We start from the raw sequence: 15,342 nt of genomic DNA, 5'->3' as shown, positions 1-15,342 counted from the left end.
CTTATTTTTTATTTTATTTTGTTTTTACTTTTACTATTCCTTTTACAAAAAAAGAAAGATTTTTCACCTTGCCATCCAAATTGAAAAATTTTTTACTTAGCTTAGGCAAACTTTAAACTCTGTCCTTTCGTAACCGAAATAAAACTGTGGTCAACGGGTCCCGTTTCACATTACGCTGCTTCAGGACCACAGCTATTCAATTATATATTTCAAAGGTCTTCTTTCCTAAACAATGGAGAAAGAAAAAGAATAGTAAACATAAAAAGGTTTTATCTTAACTTATTCACCTTTTAAAATTTGACTATCCTTACAGCCCGTTCAGTATGCCGACGGTCGCATGGCAATTCAGATTAAACATGGCGGCACTTTAAATAAAGGACGTGAAAAAGAAATATTTAACACACAAATTTTCTGTTTATTAATTTGTTGATTAATGCATATTAAGTCAATTTTTGTGTGCACTGATTTAAAGCACATTTGAACGTAGGCAAACATTCACATCCATATTGTCCAGGAATTGAATTTTCTGCATTTGTGGAAAGAAAGAATGTAGTGCAAGAAAACACAGGTTCTGCAGTTCTTTTTGTAGAGTTATTTTTAGTGGAACAGTGCTTTTTGCACGTTTTAATTTGTATGTATATTTTATAGAAAATTTTCCCCCATCAGATGCAGTAAATTAAAACCCTGAGCCAAAAGATGCTTTCTTTCAAAACTGTAAGTAAACTGGCATGGCCTAGTTTTGTGTGGTTCTTCAGTCTATCCGAAAATGTATAAATTTTACCATTACATGTTTTTAAAATAGATGTGCTGTACTGCCATAGTCAAAACCTTTTTGCTTAAATATAATGGTCATATGTAAAAAATAATAATTGAATCTTTCATATGTTCCCATAGTGGATCTGCATGCCATTTATTTATTTTACAAAGTGCTGAGAAGTGTGCTGCAGCCTGTCAGTAACTTAAGGCAGTGGAAAAGCTGGTTCCCTTTTCTATTTGGATTGTACAAAGCACAAGGGTGCAATTTATTGCTGTGGGGCCACCTAGCCAGCATCCTAAAGCACTTCCTGCAGACCATGGGGCATGTTAATTCCTCCTAAACTAAATTATCCTAGTAGGCCAAAGGGGGAAAATGGTAGCAGTCTCCTCTTAATAGAAATACTATTTCACAGTGGTCTTCTGCTGACAGCCTGCTCCACACAAGCTTTTCCTAGAAGCAGGACACAGGATTGATTGCCTGCAATCCATCTTTTTCAGTGGAAACTGCCAATCACATATTCCACAGGCTTCAGCAGAGGGAGCAGGAAGAAACAGAGGTAAAAGAAGAAACCATAACATATTTTATAGAGTGCTCTCTTACACAGTCACTCCTTGCAAAAGCAGCTATCTGACAAGCCGATTCTCAAAACCTAACACCGGCAGGAAGGCCAGTTAGCGCGGGAATACCGTAGTACGCATCTTAATCTGCGTGGACTGCTCAGAGAGCTTTACCGCAGGAAACAACGTGCATGCCAGAGATGGCCACAAATTGCATTTAATGTAATCAAACATATGTTAATGACGTTATTTCCTATGCCTTCCCAGTACTCAGAGAACTTGCCTCAGAGTTGAGGGTGGGAGATTTGAAGAGAGGATTTCTTTTGATTTCTAATTTAAAATCTGCCAACTTTAATTCCATTTGGAAATGGAAGAAAGCTCACGCAAGCCTATAAGCACCGGTACTGAGAAAGAAATGTGCAAAATTTCCGAGCAAGCCCGAAAATGAAAGCACACATTGGCATCTGTTTTCTTTGCTTAAATATAAGCCTTCCAAGTAAATATATATATATATATATATATATATATATATATATATATATATATATTAATAATAATTGAAAAGCTTATATTTAAAGGCACAGATGTGTGCTTTACGGTTGGGTTTGCCTGGCACTTGCACACAAGAGCTGCGCGTACCGTGAAACTCTTCTATGCATGCGCCAAGCACGTTCCTTACCCTCACTTTCGCTTTTACAGTGTACATGTAATTTGTATATTATTTCCTTTGAGCATTTGAGAGCTAGTATTCTGAGCTGTTCTGGCAGTATGGGGTGTATGCTACTGGCTTTACTGCAGGAGTTCTGAGAATCCGCCTGTGAGTTTACCAGGGCTGCTCATAGCTCTCCTGCAGTTGACCAAGGAGATGGTCCTGTCTCAGGATGCTGCAGTTTTCTAGCAAACATTGTGTTGTTATTTTTATACTTTCTAAAATAGCAAGATGGGCCAAAAGATTATGCCTTTATTTTTTTTTTAATTGGCTTCACTCACTGTCTTGATCTACACCTTATTTGACATTTCTGTATATCTAGGTGGACTAGCACAGCAACTCTAATTAATTATTTTCATAAAGAAAGCTATATCCCATCTTCAGACAAACGCCACATAATTGATTTGTCATTAACAGTGCGTCTGTCTTGCTCATTTGATTTTCTGTCTGCAATGAAGCCAGCCCCTACTGGCACTACAGCGCCATGAGCCTTCATTTACAATTAAAGTGGATAAAAATTGATAATTGCAAAAAATAATACAAATGAGATTTTTAAAATTTAGTTTTTTTAATTTTTTTATAATTTTATAAAATTAGCAACATGATGCTTATGATGAATTAATGATTGTCATTCTTACACAGACTGTTTTACCTACCAATCAAAATGAGCATTAAGGGCCTTGTTTACAAAGGTGAACTAACGTTTTTAGCAAGCGCTAAAAATTAGCTTGCACTAACTGTGTAGATGCCCATAATTTCCCTAGTATGCTAATTTTTAGCACACCCTACAAATGCTAGTGCACCTTTGTAAATAGGACCCTAAGTTTTTTATCTCATAAAAATGACTAGTTTGTTCAGCATTGCCCAGTAACTATCAGCCCTTCCTTCTGAAAGTTTCTGGATTTTGTTCTATTTCTCTGCAGACTAATATCACATATGCTCAGCAAAGACATAGGCTGATAGGATAGTTGTTACTTAGATTCTTTGATTGTGGAGCTAGAGCAAGCAAGAGAAAAGTATGAAGACAATAAAGGAAAATCTAAAGCAAAAGTAGGAAATATGGAGTGGCCTGGAAAGAAAAAGGGAAGACAGTACTTCCTGTATTGCCCCACACTTTGCTACTTCTGGGCTTAAGATGCTCCTGTCTGGGAATATTTTGAATAAATATCTTCCCTGGATAAAAAATGGAAAATGCAATGCTGGAACTGAGTATCTTGATGCCTGTGGCAAACATGAATTTCCTAGAACCTCACCTTTGTAAACAATCACAGAGCCTATAAAAAGGTAGCTTTGCAAATACTGCATCACCAAAAGACCACCTGCTGGAGAAAATAAAATAAAGTGGAATGCTATGGATCCCCACACAGATACTGTATACTAGCAGAATGCCTCATCTTACTCATATATCCAGAATATGCAGACCATCATTACATACAGAACAAGTGGGGAAAGCATGCAGAGCATGGCTCATGGAAATCTTTTTGATCCCTCTGTGCATGTGTGTGTATATGTATAATGTGTGTGTGTGTGTGTGAGTGTGTATATATACAGTGGGGGAAATAAGTATTTGATCCCTTGCTGATTTTGTAAGTTTGCCCACTGACAAAGACATGAGCAGCCCATAATTGAAGGGTAGGTTATTGGTAACAGTGAGAGACAGCACATCACAAATTAAATCCGGAAAATCACATTGTGGAAAGTATATGAATTTATTTGCATTCTGCAGAGGGAAATAAGTATTTGATCCCCCACCAACCAGTAAGAGATCTGGCCCCTACAGACCAGGTAGATGCTCCAAATCAACTCGTTACCTGCATGACAGACAGCTGTCGGCAATGGTCACCTGTATGAAAGACACCTGTCCACAGACTCAGTGAATCAGTCAGACTCTAACCTCTACAAAATGGCCAAGAGCAAGGAGCTGTCTAAGGATGTCAGGGACAAGATCATACACCTGCACAAGGCTGGAATGGGCTACAAAACCATCAGTAAGACGCTGGGCGAGAAGGAGACAACTGTTGGTGCCATAGTAAGAAAATGGAAGAAGTACAAAATGACTGTCAATCGACAAAGATCTGGGGCTCCACGCAAAATCTCACCTCGTGGGGTATCCTTGATCATGAGGAAGGTTAGAAATCAGCCTACAACTACAAGGGGGGAACTTGTCAATGATCTCAAGGCAGCTGGGACCACTGTCACCACGAAAACCATTGGTAACACATTACGACATAACGGATTGCAATCCTGCAGTGCCCGCAAGGTCCCCCTGCTCCGGAAGGCACATGCGACGGCCCGTCTGAAGTTTGCCAGTGAACACCTGGATGATGCCGAGAGTGATTGGGAGAAGGTGCTGTGGTCAGATGAGACAAAAATTGAGCTCTTTGGCATGAACTCAACTCGCCGTGTTTGGAGGAAGAGAAATGCTGCCTATGACCCAAAGAACACCGTCCCCACTGTCAAGCATGGAGGTGGAAATGTTATGTTTTGGGGGTGTTTCTCTGCTAAGGGCACAGGACTACTTCACCGCATCAATGGGAGAATGGATGGGGCCATGTACCGTACAATTCTGAGTGACAACCTCCTTCCCTCCTCCAGGGCCTTAAAAATGGGTCGTGGCTGGGTCTTCCAGCACGACAATGACCCAAAACATACAGCCAAGGCAACAAAGGAGTGGCTCAGGAAGAAGCACATTAGGGTCATGGAGTGGCCTAGCCAGTCACCAGACCTTAATCCCATTGAAAACTTATGGAGGGAGCTGAAGCTGCGAGTTGCCAAGCGACAGCCCAGAACTCTTAATGATTTAGAGATGATCTGCAAAGAGGAGTGGACCAAAATTCCTCCTGACATGTGTGCAAACCTCATCATCAACTACAGAAGACGTCTGACCGCTGTGCTTGCCAACAAGGGTTTTGCCACCAAGTATTAGGTCTTGTTTGCCAGAGGGATTAAATACTTATTTCCCTCTGCAGAATGCAAATAAATTCATATACTTTCCACAATGTGATTTTCCGGATTTAATTTGTGATGTGCTATCTCTCACTGTTACCAATAACCTACCCTTCAATTATGGGCTGCTCATGTCTTTGTCAGTGGGCAAACTTACAAAATCAGCAAGGGATCAAATACTTATTTCCCCCACTGTATGTGTGTTTATATATATATGTGTATATATATATATATATATATATATGTGTGTATATATATATATATTTGAGGACAAGCAGTACAAGAATTACCACAGATGGGTGATGTCCCTGACTGAGCCCCAGTGCAGAAGCTACACAGCTTTCATGTGCCTTTAAGAAGCCTTTGGCAGGCCTGCATCATGCATGTATGGTTGCCTTCCCGCCAGCCTGACTCATGCAGGACCCTCAGTTCTTTTTTCTCCATGAAGCTGGTGAGACTCATGTCTGTTCACAGCACAAGGAAATCTTTTTTTTTTTTTTTCTGCTTTCTCGCTGTTCTGTGAGTACTCAGAGTTTTTTGGGTCATTCTTTTGTCTTCCCCTTCCCATGTTCTTCTTAGTGTTTTCGGTTCTTTGTTTTTTCTTTCTTCTGCGGCCCACGGCGATTTTGGGCCTGGGCTTGCTAGCTGAGTTCTTTTATTTTTCTTGAGAGAATGTTTTATTCCCTTCCTCTCTCCATCACTGAGCTATTTGATTTCACTGCAGCTATCTTCCCAACGATGTCCCAGCAACCTGCCAGTGGCTTAAAAAAGTGCTCCCAATGCACTCAGACCATGTCAGTGATTGACCCACATGACGTGTCAAGTTCTTGGGGCATGATCATGACTCTCTAAGTTGTTCTCTTTATGATCAAATACAGAAGAGGACCCAGAAGTCTAGAGAAGTGGTGCAAGAGAGACTTTTTGGCAAGCTTAAGTCCGATTCCTTCACATCAGCATCGAGAGCATCGGTCCCCATGGCTTCTGGAGCTGCACCAGGTACTGGTGGCACATTGACATCAAGGAGGGCTCTGCCTGCCTCAGCATCAAGCACCAGTAGTGAGGCTGCAAGCCAAGTATTCTCAGACCCAACACCAAGGAAGCGCCTGTATTCTGCGTTTCCTCTTTAGCACTGAGAGACCCCGATGGTAGACACTTGAGAGATGGCCGGCCATCTCCCGATTTGTGTCGGAAGATGGCCACCCTTCTCTTTTGAAAATAAGCAGGATTGTGGACAATATACTGAAATCTTCTGCCCAGTGTGTGGCGGCAGCCGTAAAAGCAAACAGAATTCAAAAAGACCTACCCCAACGACCCCATGTAACCCTCTTCACCTACCAACACAACATGACTATGATCGCACAGGACAACACGCAGTCTTCATCTATTTGGACCCTCTACTTATACCTCATACGATCACTATACAACTTTGTATTTGTTATCCACCGACTGGGCAAATGCCTTTGACGGTACTATGTAAGTAAGCCACATTGAGCCTGCAAATAGGTGGGAAAATGTGGGGTACAAATGCAATAAATAAATAAAATAAGATGAAGAATATTATAATGCCTATGTATCACTCCATGGTGTGACCACACATTGAGTATTGTGTGCAGTTCTGGTCACCATATCTTTAAAAAGATATAGCAGAATTAGAAAAGTTTCAAAGAAGGGCAACCAAGTTGATTAAGCGAATGGAACTCCTCTCATATGAGGAAAGATAAGAGATTGGGACTCTTCAGCTTGGAAAAGAGGTGGCTGAGGGAGGATATGATTACGTTCTAAAAAATACTGAGTGGTGTAGAATGGGTAAACATAAATCAATTTTTTACTTTTTCAAAAGTTCAAAGACTAGGGGGCACTTGGAAGTTTCATGGTACTATTTTTTAAATGAACAGGAGGAAATATTTTTTCACTTAACGAATAGTTAAGCTCTGGAACCTGCTGTCAGAGGGTTCAGTATCAACGCTTAGTGTATCTGGGTTTAAAAAAGGTTTGGACAAGTTCCTGGAGGAAAATTCCTTAGTCTGCTATTGAGAAAGATATGGGGAAAGCCGCTGCTTGTCTCTGAGATCAGTAGCATAAATCTTTGTGGCAGTGTTCTGTTGAGTAGTGGTTATTATACTGTTTGTTTGATCAAATCCAGTTGGTAATGATGGAAACACAAACTGTTTGTGTTTTGTGTTGTTTGATTTTTATTATGTATGGATTATTGGAAACCACCTAGATTCTATGGTGGTATATAAATTTTAATATAAATAAAAATAAATATTTGGGGATTCTGTCAGGTACTTGTGACTTGAATTGGCCACTATTGGAAGCAGGATACTGAGCTAGATGGACCATTGGTCTGACCCAGTGTGGTTAGTCTTATGTTCTTATGTGCATCCTAGGACATTACAACACCGAGGCATCGAGGCCACCTCTGGACACGCACCAGTCCATTTTGGAGGCCCACACTCTACCTGTTTGGCAGTCATTGACACTGACAGCTCATTGATCATCAAGAGCTGACACCATCCGATACAGTGACTGTGTTTCTATCCCATTGGGGTAGGAAGCTGTCCTGGAAAGATGGAGGGGCTCTGTGCCTTGGCACCTTCACTCGGGACCTAGATATTCCAGTAAACTGAGGCAGGTACAGACTGAGAAGTCTCATGATGAGTATTTTGCTGAGTCTGAGTCGGACCGTTCCTGGCTGTCTGAAGAAGAGCCTAAGGGTTTCTCAGTGGTGAGGTCCTTTGGCCTTCCATCAGACCCCTCCCAGCTGTAGGAGAGATGGAAGTCCGCACCTGAGGACTCTACTTTGTGAGTTTTTTTTAGAGAAATGGCGGAGGCCATTTTCTTAAAATTGGAGATAAGAGGGCAAGCCCAGGGCACAGCTGATGGCCATCCTCAATTTTGACTTCCCTTCTAAAGAGGCCTTGACAGTGACAGTTCACAAAGTCCTCAGGGATGCGCAGATAAGGAATTGGGAGAACTCTCTCTGTGTTCAGGTTATCCCTAAGAAGGAGGGCTCTATATATAGAGTCCAGAAAGCTCCTGGATTTGAGAAGACCAAGTTGCCCCACCACTCTATGGTGGTTGAATCCACTCTCAAGTGAACCAGAAGCTTGAGGACCCATGCCTTAGCTCCTCTGAGCAGGGATGCTTGCAGTCTGGAGTCATGTGGAAGGAATGTTTTTCAGACCGCGATGCTTATTTCCCACATCCAGACCTACCAGCTCTACATGGGCCTGTACTTGCTCGAGTTTGCGGATAATCTCTCCCTGGAGCAGATAACCACCTTCACCAGATAACCAACAAGCAGAAGGAGTGCAGAAAGCATTTGGCTAGGGCCTCTTTTTTGATGTGGCATCCAGGCTTTCCGCCTTAGGTGTCGTTATGTGCAGAATCTCATGGCTGCAAGTTTCAGACTTGGAACTAGTGGATCAGGAAAAGCTGGTGGGCATTCCTTGCCAAGGTGACACTCTTTGTAGAGACAAGGTTGAGGAGGTGGTGGACCTCATTAAAGAGAGAACTGATACCATCAAGTTCCTGCCTTGGCCTGTCCCTTCTGCAGCCTCCATATCTCAGAGATTTTCTGGCAGGAATCAGAGACATTCTTACTACTCTCAAAGGCATAGGTTCACTCTTGCTTCCAATCCTCAGCAGGAATCCCCAGCCTCCACACTCCTGGGCAGTAGAGGACCCAGAAGTTCGAGCCAGCTCCCCAGTCCAAGCAAGGGATGAGCTTTTGACTTGCTCCATGAGAGCATAGCTGCCATAAAAGTAGTTCTCCCAGATGACTTACTGGCAGGAGGGAGACCAAACGTTTTTCCAAGAAGGGTGGCCCCTTGTAACCTCACACCGAAGGGTTCTCCAAATAGTCTAGGTCGGTTGTGCTCTCAGTTGCCAACAAAGATCTTCGTATTGCCCACCAAGAGCTTCAAACAGCTGTCAGTACTGCTGACATATGCAAATAAGGCCCCTCAGTGAGTCTGTCTGCACAAAGCACTGCATCCCTCAGCATTGCACATGTGCTGCCTCTGGTTGAAGGAGCTCATAATCAGGAAAAATGTCATCAGGTCCATCTGATTGTATGAGCCAGCTAGCATGTTTGGGTCTCATGTCTTTTATAACACTTTTTAGCATGATGGCTTCCAGGAATGCAGGTAATCCGTTTGCATTTTTTAAATTAAATTTACTTCAGAGATTTGTGACCACATATTGATATTTCAACTTTTAAGTCTGATCTGAAGACAGGGCTATTAAGCCTTTTAATTGACATAGTACATTTTTTAATGCACAGTCCTAGAATGTGCTTGTGTGTCATCTACTGTTCTATACTTTTTCTTCTCTTTATTGCATGTAACAAACCAATGTAACCATCCTTTTGTGCAGAGTTAGCTTATGTTTGTCTTTGTCCTTTCTCATATTTAAAATCATGTTATTGTAAATCATTTTGATCTATTTGAGAAAGGTGGTGTAGCAAGAATCCCATAACATACCACTTTTCAGTGAGTAATGCACAGGAGGTAGATTTAGTCTCAGTAGTCACAAATCTTTGGGCTCTTTCTTTCAACACTTAATGTTTACTAACACAGCTGAGAAAATAGTGGGGGGGGGGGGGGGGAGGGTAACTGGAGTGTTGAAGGTAACAGCAAAGTAGGGTGCTAGAGCACTAGAGCATGGAACATGCCAGCAGTCTTTCACACAGTATCTGATTTTCTTTTTTTACTCTGAAAGCAGGATTTCATGTTCACTAGCACAGCTGAGAAAATAGTGTATTGGGGGGGGGGGGGGGGGGGTGTAACTGGAGTGTTGAAGGTGACAGCAAAGTAGGGTGCTAGAGCTTATAACAGCTTTTTAAGAATAGGCTGTGCTACTAAACAGATAAACTCTGATCATATATTGACATATAAATTTGTCTGTTCAAGAGGGCCCAGGAGTTTTCTGGGGAGAGGGCCAAAAGTTATCCGTTTCAGCAGCGATATTCAGCTATTGTGCATATAAATTTATCCATATAAGTGGAATGCAATAATAGCAGTCCTAAATTTAAACTGATAATTATCGACTGAAATTTAGGACTGCATATTCAGCCATCCTGTTGTATGGATGGTGTAGTTGATAATCCACTTAATGGTAAAAATACAGACATCATAATAGAGCTGTTCATCTATTTTATTAACACCTACTCACTCCGCTTTAGCGTCTACTAGGATCAACCTACTTAGTACTATCTTCCTATAATCCTATTGTCAAACCCGGAACTCTGCCTATAATCGTCTATATGGTCTTTTCTGAGATGGAGGAAAAAGCCTCAACAGACTCCTCAATGTAGCTTGTGGCTATTAATTCTCTGGAGTTCTTGCTGTCATCATTGGCAAAACCCTCCTTTCCCCACATTCTCTTTCTTTACAAATTACTGTCTTAGATTTAGATATTAAACCAGCACTTATCTTGCTATTGTGTCTTCTGTCGCTCAGTCTCTCCTTGCCACGGCCGATAATGGCCAAGGTTTCGGTGCTCCTTTCACTTCCTGCCTCAGGGTCTGTGGTGCTGGCGACTCTATACAAAAACAGCAGTAAAAATTGAATCAGTGATAATCCTTACATAACTCCAATATGTAGAGTTCCCTCTGCGTTCCTCACTTCACTGCAGTCTGTTACTCCGGAAGTGTTCTACCACTTCCCATTCTCTTTTATTAGGTGACGTCTAACGTCATTTCAGTTTTTCCACCAATGGCAACATTGTATTCCACACCTCTTTTCAGAAAAAATGAACCCACTCGATTTAGTGTTCAACCCCCTCGGGTACAGTCTGTAATCGGAAAATCCACTTTTGTTCTTGTTGCAGTAACACCAGTTTTTTATCTCCTTCCCTGGTGTTAAACCCGACTTGTTGTAAAACAACACACCGCAGAGACTCAAACAGATGCCCCTCTTCCACACAGTGTACTGCCAACGGTGCTGTCAATTTCTTCATGTGTATATTGCTTTTGTGCTCTCCTAATCTTGTTTCCTCATGGTTTGTCCAACATACAGCTTATTGCATGGACAGTGCACACAATATACCACAAATTCCGATGCACAGGACGTCTTGGATCTTAAAATGAACTGTCGAGCTGACTGTGGGTCTCTGAACTTAGCTGTCTCTCTCATCATTCCACACATGCGGCACGAACCACATTTGGTGTGCCCACTCTCACTCTGTGCCTGCCAATCCAGGGGTTTCAGGCTTGTTGGGGGCGTTGAAGAGTTTGTTGAGGCTTTTTCCTCCATCTCAGAAAAGACCATATAGACATCTATTTTATTAGCCAAAATATTAAAGGAAGTAGTTCTCAAGGTGAGGTAAAAGTCAGGCTTTTCAGTTTAAATATGTTTTTATGTTTTAATTAAACAGTAGACAAACAAAGCCAAGCTAGCAATAATAACCAAGATACAATAATTATACAGTCATAGCAACTATATATTTGTCCAGTAATTCCACATAATTATAGGAACCGTGATGCACCACATTGTGTTCCTCTATTACCCTTTCATATTTTCTATACTAACAAACCAGGTTCCCACCAGAAGTGCTCAGATATGGCAGTGTATTCCTTCTAATTTAATAAAATGATTCTGAGAGCAAGCACTATAAGGAAATCAAACAACTTCCATGCTTTTTGAGGAAGAGCACTTGATAAACCATTTGATTTCCTTATCAATATTTTGTAAGTAATAGGTTCCTTAGCGTCGGCATCTACCATCTACCAGCAGGTGGAGATAGAGAGCATTGATTTGTACTCTATCTTATTGGACGGTGTGCTCGTGGAACTCTATTCTGTATTTCCAGCAGACGGGTGGACGATCTTCTACCTGCTCCTGTCTTCATCTGGCTGCAGCTTCTGTCCCGGGTAACTGGTTCAGTAAGCTTGGGAGTGCAAGGCTTAGCGGTGCCAGCTTTAGGGAGCATACCTGGTGAGGCCAGGTCCCGCCAGCCCTTTGTCACATTAGCCTCTCCAGCCCTTTGCCACCTTCTCCTTCCTCACAGCACCTCCAGTCTTTTGAGAAAAAAAAATAAAACTCTGTCTGGTGGATTTTAGCACTATTAGTGCTGTCGGGCTTTGGAGGAGAGCAAGCGCTATTGGCTCTCTTGCAGCACTGTCTTCCGGGGACACCTAGACTTGCCTCAGGGTGAGTGTGCTATTTTTGTTATTACTGGCATGGCGAGACTTTGTTGCCTGTTCCTCGGATGGTGGCAGAAGTATTTAAGTGCTGTTCCCACTGTAGCAAGTGGAGGACATGCAGGATATGCAGATGAGCTGCAAGTCCTCCACAGCACCTGAAAGGCAGCCGGTGGTAGAGCTGGGCACCTCTCAGCTGAGGAAAGGCTTACCAGGGGTTAGGCCGAAGCCAGCATTCCTCCCCCTGAGGAGGAGAGTGCCCCCTCCCCCAACTCCCCCTTCATTATCTCCTCAGACCCTTGCTGAATTCTTTCACAACAAGGTTCAAAAGATAAACCTTGCTTTCTCTACCTCACCACCTCTTCCTCCACTAGTCCGTTCCCCTCTCTCTCCTTCCCCTCATTCCCTTTCCTCCTTTCCTGAAGTTACTATTGAGGAAACTACACTTCTCCTTTCTTCCTCAAAATGTACCACCTGTTCCTCTGATCCCATTCCCACCCACCTTCTTAATGCCATCTCTCCTGCTCTTATTCCTTTTATCTGTCACATTCTCAACCTCTCACTTTCCACTGCGACTGTCCCTGCTGCCTTTAAACATGCTGTGGTCACACCTCTCCTTAAGAAGCCTTCACTCGACCCTACTTGTCCCTCTAATTACTGACCCATCTCCCTCCTTCCTTTTCTCTCCAAATTACTTGAGCGTGCTGTTCACCGCCGCTGCCTTGATTTTCTCTCCTCACATGCTATTCTTGACCCACTACAATCTGGTTTTCGCCCTCTCCACTCAACCGAAACTGTGCTTACTAAAGTCTCCAATGACCTATTACTGGCTAAATCCAGAGGTCAATATTCCATCCTCATTCTTCTTGATCTTTCCGCTGCTTTTGACACTGTCGATCACAGCATACTTCTCGATACCCTGTCCTCACTTGGATTCCAGGGCTCTGTCCTTTCCTGGTTCTCTTCCTAACTCTCCCTCCACACCTTTAGTGTTCACTCTGGTGGATCCTCTTCTACTTCTATCCCTCTGCCTGTTGGCGTACCTCAGGGTTCTGTTCTTGGTCCCCTCCTCTTTTCTATCTACACTTCTTCACTTGGTTCATTAATCTCATCCCATGGCTTTTCCTACCATCTCTATGCTGATGACTCCCAAATCTACCTTTCTACCCCTGATATCTCACCTTGCATCCAAACCAGAGTTTCAGCGTGCTTGTCTGACATTGCTGTCTGGATGTCTCAACGCCACCTGAAATTAAATATGACCAAAACCGAGCTTCTCATTTTCCCCCCCCAAACCCACCTCCCCGCTCCCCCCCCCCCCCCCCCCCCCCCCCCCGTTTTCTATTTCTGTTGATGGCTCTCTCATTCTCCCTGTCTCCTCAGCTCGAAACCTTGGGGTCATCCTTGACTCTTCTCTCTCCTTTTCTGCTCATATCCAGCAGATTGCCAAGACCTGTCGTTTCTTTCTTTACAACATCCGTAAAATCCGCCCCTTTCTTTCCGAGCACTCTACCAAAACCCTCATCCACACCCTTGTCACCTCTCGTTTAGACTACTGCAATCTGCTTCTTGCTGGCCTCCCACTTAGTCACCTCTCCCCTCTCCAGTCGGTTCAAAACTCTGCTGCCCGTCTCGTCTTCCACCAGGGTCGCTTTACTCATACTACCCCTCTCCTCAAGACCCTTCACTGGCTCCCTATCCGTTTTCGCATCCTGTTTAAACTTCTTCTACTAACCTATAAATGTACTCACTCTGCTTCTCCCCAGTATCTCTCCACACTCGTCTTTCCCTACACCCCTTCCCGTGCACTCCGCTCCATGGATAAATCCTTCTTATCTGTTCCCTTCTCCACTACTGCCAACTCCAGACTTCGCGCCTTCTGTCTCGCTGCACCCTACGCCTGGAATAAACTTCCTGAGCCCCTACGTCTTGCCCCATCCTTGGCCACCTTTAAATCTAGACTGAAAGCCCACCTCTTTAACATTGCTTTTGACTCGTAACCACTTGTAACCACTCGCCTCCACCTACCCTCCTCTCTTCCTTCCCGTTCACATTAATTGATTTGATTTGCTTACTTTATTTATTTTTTGTCTATTAGATTGTAAGCTCTTTGAGCAGGGACTGTCTTTCTTCTATGTTTGTGCAGCGCTGCGTACGCCTTGTAGCGCTATAGAAATGCTAAATAGTAGTAGTAGTAGCAGTAGTAGTAGGAGGACAGCTTCGGGGAACTGTCTGGTGGGGTGGGGGGGTGTTCGGCCTCGGATGCGGCAGCAGATTTAGGCATGAGTTCATCCCACGCTTTGGACATAGTCCAGCTTCTCCCCTCGCTCCTGCGGTGTCGGCAACCATCTTGGATTCCCTTGCATCAGACACTGCAGTAGCGGGGAGTGTTTTGCAGAGCTCTGGTGCAGACTTGGGACGTGCTCTTCTTGCATGCTTTGAGTACTGGGCTCCTTCTACAGGCCCAGAGGGGGGAGAAACGGAGGCCCCATTTTTCCCGGAATTTGTTTTGCTCTTACACAGAGCTTTCCTCTTAAACAGAACACAGTAGAGTCCTGAGGTACATTTGCAACTTCGTTGGCCCTCTGTCTCACTTAAAAGCGGGTATGTCCAAAAGGCCGCATTTGGGGTCTTTCTCAAAGAAGGGGTAACGTATTCTCCGAGGACAAACAGGCTGCTTGTTCTCACATGTGGGTCGACGTCCGCATCGGCCGGGGAATGGGACGGCATTTTGCAAGCAAAATATTTTTAAAAAAAGTTTTCCCAGAGTCTTCTGGTGGGTGGACTGATTTCCCGCCCGTCGCGCGAGCGTGCCTCTCAGTTATTTTTTTCTCCGCATTGAGGTGCGGTCAAGTTTTTTCCCCGCTCCTCTCAGGCCCGGGAAAGCATCTGTTTCGTTTTGAGGCCTTTCCTTTTTTTCTTTTCTTTTTATTAACAATTTACCGTTTTAAAAAAAACTTCCCCATAGTTTTCTTTAGGTTTTTTGTGCCCTTTTAAAGTTTCCTTTCTTTTTCGACGCGGCCGGCTTGTTCCCTTCTTTTCGTGCTCTTTTTTTTCTTTTACCAGGCACGATCGCATCTTTTGATTTTGCCGAAGCCGTTTTTCCTTCCATGTCATCAGACACCCAGCGGCTTCAAACGTTGTACTCGGTACCCATGTCAGCCGCTTGTAGTCTGTGTCTTTGCATGAAGAAATGGACTCAAGTGTCTCGAGAGGCCCAACGAGA

General features: G+C 43.4%; 1 protein-coding gene across 2 annotated transcripts in view; it reads left to right on the top strand.

The window, feature by feature from the left end:
- Positions 1–15,342, top strand: part of BLOC1S5 (biogenesis of lysosomal organelles complex 1 subunit 5) — an 89,764-nt gene that overhangs the window by 50,473 nt on the left and 23,949 nt on the right. The window contains exons 4-5 of one of the 2 annotated variants that reach the window (XM_030208982.1): positions 1,255–1,313; positions 9,898–9,919. In XM_030208982.1, coding sequence (XP_030064842.1) covers positions 1,255–1,313; positions 9,898–9,919 — 81 coding nt within the window. The remainder of the gene's footprint in view (positions 1–1,254; positions 1,314–9,897; positions 9,920–15,342) is intronic. The other variant, XM_030208972.1, reaches the window with a different exon arrangement.

This window comes from Microcaecilia unicolor, chromosome 1, assembly GCF_901765095.1.
Source record: "Microcaecilia unicolor chromosome 1, aMicUni1.1, whole genome shotgun sequence".
Classification (NCBI taxonomy): domain Eukaryota; kingdom Metazoa; phylum Chordata; class Amphibia; order Gymnophiona; family Siphonopidae; genus Microcaecilia; species Microcaecilia unicolor.
The sequence above is the reverse complement of the archived record's forward strand: the minus strand, read 5'-3'. Positions and strand labels throughout refer to the sequence as shown.